At 36.0% G+C, this 3,665-nt stretch overlaps 1 protein-coding gene across 1 annotated transcript in view; it reads right to left on the bottom strand.

The window, feature by feature from the left end:
* CORIN (corin, serine peptidase) overlaps nt 1–3,665 on the bottom strand; it is a gene marked incomplete at its 5' end in the record, with an annotated part of 51,171 nt that overhangs the window by 2,384 nt on the left and 45,122 nt on the right. Inside the window, one exon of the mRNA XM_010080637.1 lies at nt 341–612. Within this exon, the coding sequence (XP_010078939.1) occupies nt 341–612 (272 nt within the window). The remainder of the gene's footprint in view (nt 1–340; nt 613–3,665) is intronic.

The raw sequence follows: 3,665 nt of genomic DNA on the forward strand, positions 1-3,665 counted from the left end.
TGATCTGATACCTTCTCAATACAGTTCTGAATACAACCTAAACCGGTAAAATTATAACCAATTCAGATGACTTTCTTGATAGGAGTTTCTAGATCCTCAACATTTTTGTAAATCAAGCCACTTGTCTAAACAAGGATTAAAGAGCATGAATTCAGGCTGCTGATTTGGAAAAGCTAGGTTCTAGTCACAGCTCCATCCCTTCATGAGTAGTTACTGTTCCCTAGTATTTAATAAGGTCCAGTAATAGTATAAATGGATAAAGCTTTGTAATAGGATCACTCATTTAACTCAGTAGCAGGTTTACATGGTTTTCCAAGAGTCACAGAAATACTGATCTTACTTTTATTGCCCATGTGTCCCCAGCCTGTGATGTAGCAGTAGGTATCTGGCCGAACCAACTGGTCCTTGCTGGGCAAACAGACAGGTCTTACATAGCTTGTCTCGTTGATATCCTCATGTAGTTCCACGATGCTGATATCATAGTCTACGACTGCTCTGTTGTAGCGTGGATGGAGGATAATGGTCTTCACTAGTCGGGTCTGCATGAAGCCTGATGGATGATCAAGATTGCTAATCCCAAACACTACTTTCCAAACAGCTGCATTTTCTCTCCTTTGTAAAAAAAAAAAAAAGAAAAAAAAATGGGAAATTTCAATCAAATGCATTCAAGCTAAAATACCGGAGACTTTTTCTCCCTGGCTTTTTGCACATTGCGCTTTGCAAAGCATTGCACATACAAATGCTCCAAGAAAAAAAAAAATACTTTGGCATCATTACTTACAGGTAAGGTCTAGAGCAACAGAAGACGATGCTTTCCATTTCCTTCCTGCCTGTTACCAAATAAATTAAAGCTCACACCTTTAGAAGATATGTAACCACCTATTGGTTGCTGTATTAAATGCCAAAGGCTCTCAGAATCATCCCTTGGATCCTGCTCAAGTCTTTGGTGCTCACTGGTGGGCATGTACAAATTTCTCTGGGGTGACAATGTTGTTTGGTAGTATGCTGCTGAAAGCAGTAAGTGTAGCTGAAATCCCAAAGGAGTGTCAAAGAAGCAATTCTGTTATGAAAATTAAATCTTTTGTGATAGCCATGAGAAAAGTCCCTTATTTATTGGGCATGCAGTCTGTGCCAAGCATACTTCCTATGCCTAAGATCAAAGGTTACTTTGACACTTGCAACTGTTTAATACTCTTTTAGTACATGTCCAAGATCGCAAAAAATGATGCATATGATGCAAGTGGGAAGATCAGACTAGTGTCTGTTGAGACACATGAGAAAAACATAGACTTTATGAAAGGCTTTGAGGGGGTAATCTCTTGATTGTAACTGGTCACAGGATAGGTCAGGGGTTCCACATTAGTCTATGAATCTAAAAACCCTCAAAAAAGTCAGCATTTTTCAGAACTGATGACACAGTTCCATGTAACTAAGCACTTTGACAAGATCAAAGCTTAATCAAAGCAGTGTAAATCAAAGCATGCAAAATTTCAGGACTCAATGGGATTGTAATTTCTGTAATTTGTAAAGGGATTTGGTTGGTACATAAAGGCTATCTTAAGAGTTGCATGAACATTCTGATATTTCAGACTATAATGATCATTTTACATCATGATCAGATTGTGAGTTTTTCCATCAAGTTACAAGATTAAGTGCTAAGAATATTCATATGCTATTGTGTTCATTAACATTGTAAAAAAGCATTGCTCAGAGCAATGAGCAGTTATAGCCAGAACATACTGTCCTACAGTCAAGAAAAAAACCTTAAGGTCTCGGATGCTTTGGTGTAATGCATTTCAAAATAATCATGACCAAACTCTGGGGACTATTCTAATAAAACTATCTATCTTTAAACACAATGTTTAATGTCGCTTGTTCCATTTATGCCTTCTACAAGTATTCATGACTATTCACGTTAATACGTTCTGCTGCATTGTTGTTATATGATCCTCATGTTTTGTATCCCAAAATTCACATGAACTTCATAAAATGGAGCACTTTAAAATCTGTTTTAATTGTTGGCTTATCTGGTTGGTTTAGTAAATTTTTTAATACTTTATATCAAGAAAGCTTTGTGGCATGAAGAATAATTTTGCTGTTGCTGCATCAAGCTATACAAATGAAGAATTTAAAGATTTCAGGCCGCTGGGAACATACCCTCAAATCTATTTGGAGAGGCAGAAAAGAAAAAAGTTCATATAACTCCTCAATGAATTATTAAACCAAAATATCTTAGTACTTTAAGGCATTTAGAATACAAATGTGAAAGAAACCTTTTCAATGTAATACTCTGAGCTCACATAGATAATATATAGCCCTAAACAAGGGGTAAATGAACATGTAGTGGCAGTCTTTATGCATTTCACAAAAATGGGAGAATTTTTACTTTATAAATTTGACAGCTCCTGCTTATCTTTCACAAATGAGAGAAATCTCTTACCTGTGAAATTCAGTAGCAGTCCAATATTGCTGAAGGATCTACCTCTAAATCCCACCCTTTATTTTAGATCACCAGGAAAAGTTCTTCCAAAGGTAAAGAAATATTCCAGATCCTGCTTAACTTTATTTAAAAACAGATGGGGAAAGAAGATAAATTCCTTGTGCAGGATCCAAAATCTGATAAATACAATATTTTTGTTTGTATTATTCAGGTTTAGCCCTCTGTTAGTTTAGAAGGAAGGTTATCTAAGTTACTTTTTTAAGTTTCTGGTTATTATTTCTCTCTGAATGGAATCAGTTCTTGAACATCCTTAGGTCTTGAAATAACGTGATAGTCAGAACTGAGGTCTCTCCAATGTCATTTCCTCTAGCGTTTCCATTAATAGCCTCACACCTTGAGATACTCACACTGTCACCTGCCTGACATCTTCTGGCTTGGATACAAAAGCCACAAACTTTGCCCCTACCAAAAGTTCCATTAAGAGCAAGGAAAAAAGATGACAAATATCAAATAATTCTGTGGTTCAGAAATAAAAAGAGAAAATTGAAATTATTACTGAAAAAAGGAATGGTTAATGTTATAAAGAAATATCACTCAAGATATACTTGCTTACCACAGAATTTCTGCTAGCTTGAACAGAAAGAAAGGTGTTTAGTGTAGTCCAAAATAATTTCCAATGAGCAAGTACCAGTTTAAAGCAGTGTTAAGCACTGATGAAAACTGTGTAGCAGAAAAGTATTTGCTAACTGCAGCAGAACACACATATTTCAATTATCTTTAGAAACCCAATTAAAAAAATAAGGTACAAGACAACAGAAATGAGGTAATAAACTTCCCTCCAAAATCTGTGGCTCATTAAAAAGAAATGTTGGTTAGCACCAAAAAGCTGACAGTAACCAAGAAAATTCCTAAGACATGTAAACAGACTTCTGTACTCCAGACTGCTCCACAGGGCCTCAGATACAAGGTGGCACTGAGTAGTGGTTAATACTGACTTTTAATGATTGCAATCCCAATTAAGGAGTGTTTATAATTAGAAAAGGCAGTGACTTCCATATGTCTGTTGCACTGTGAGTAAATACTCAGTTTTTATTTTTACTAATGGCCACAGCATTTTTCCAGGATCATTTCTATGCTGGTGGCCAGAATTATTTTTTTAATCTATGGCAGTTGTATGAGAGCTATAGGATCAGTGGTTTGGTCTTCCTTTTCCTGTTTCCTGCTG

The sequence above is a fragment of the Pterocles gutturalis genome, unplaced genomic scaffold (assembly GCF_000699245.1).
Source record: "Pterocles gutturalis isolate BGI_N339 unplaced genomic scaffold, ASM69924v1 scaffold15221, whole genome shotgun sequence".
NCBI lineage: Eukaryota > Metazoa > Chordata > Aves > Pterocliformes > Pteroclidae > Pterocles > Pterocles gutturalis.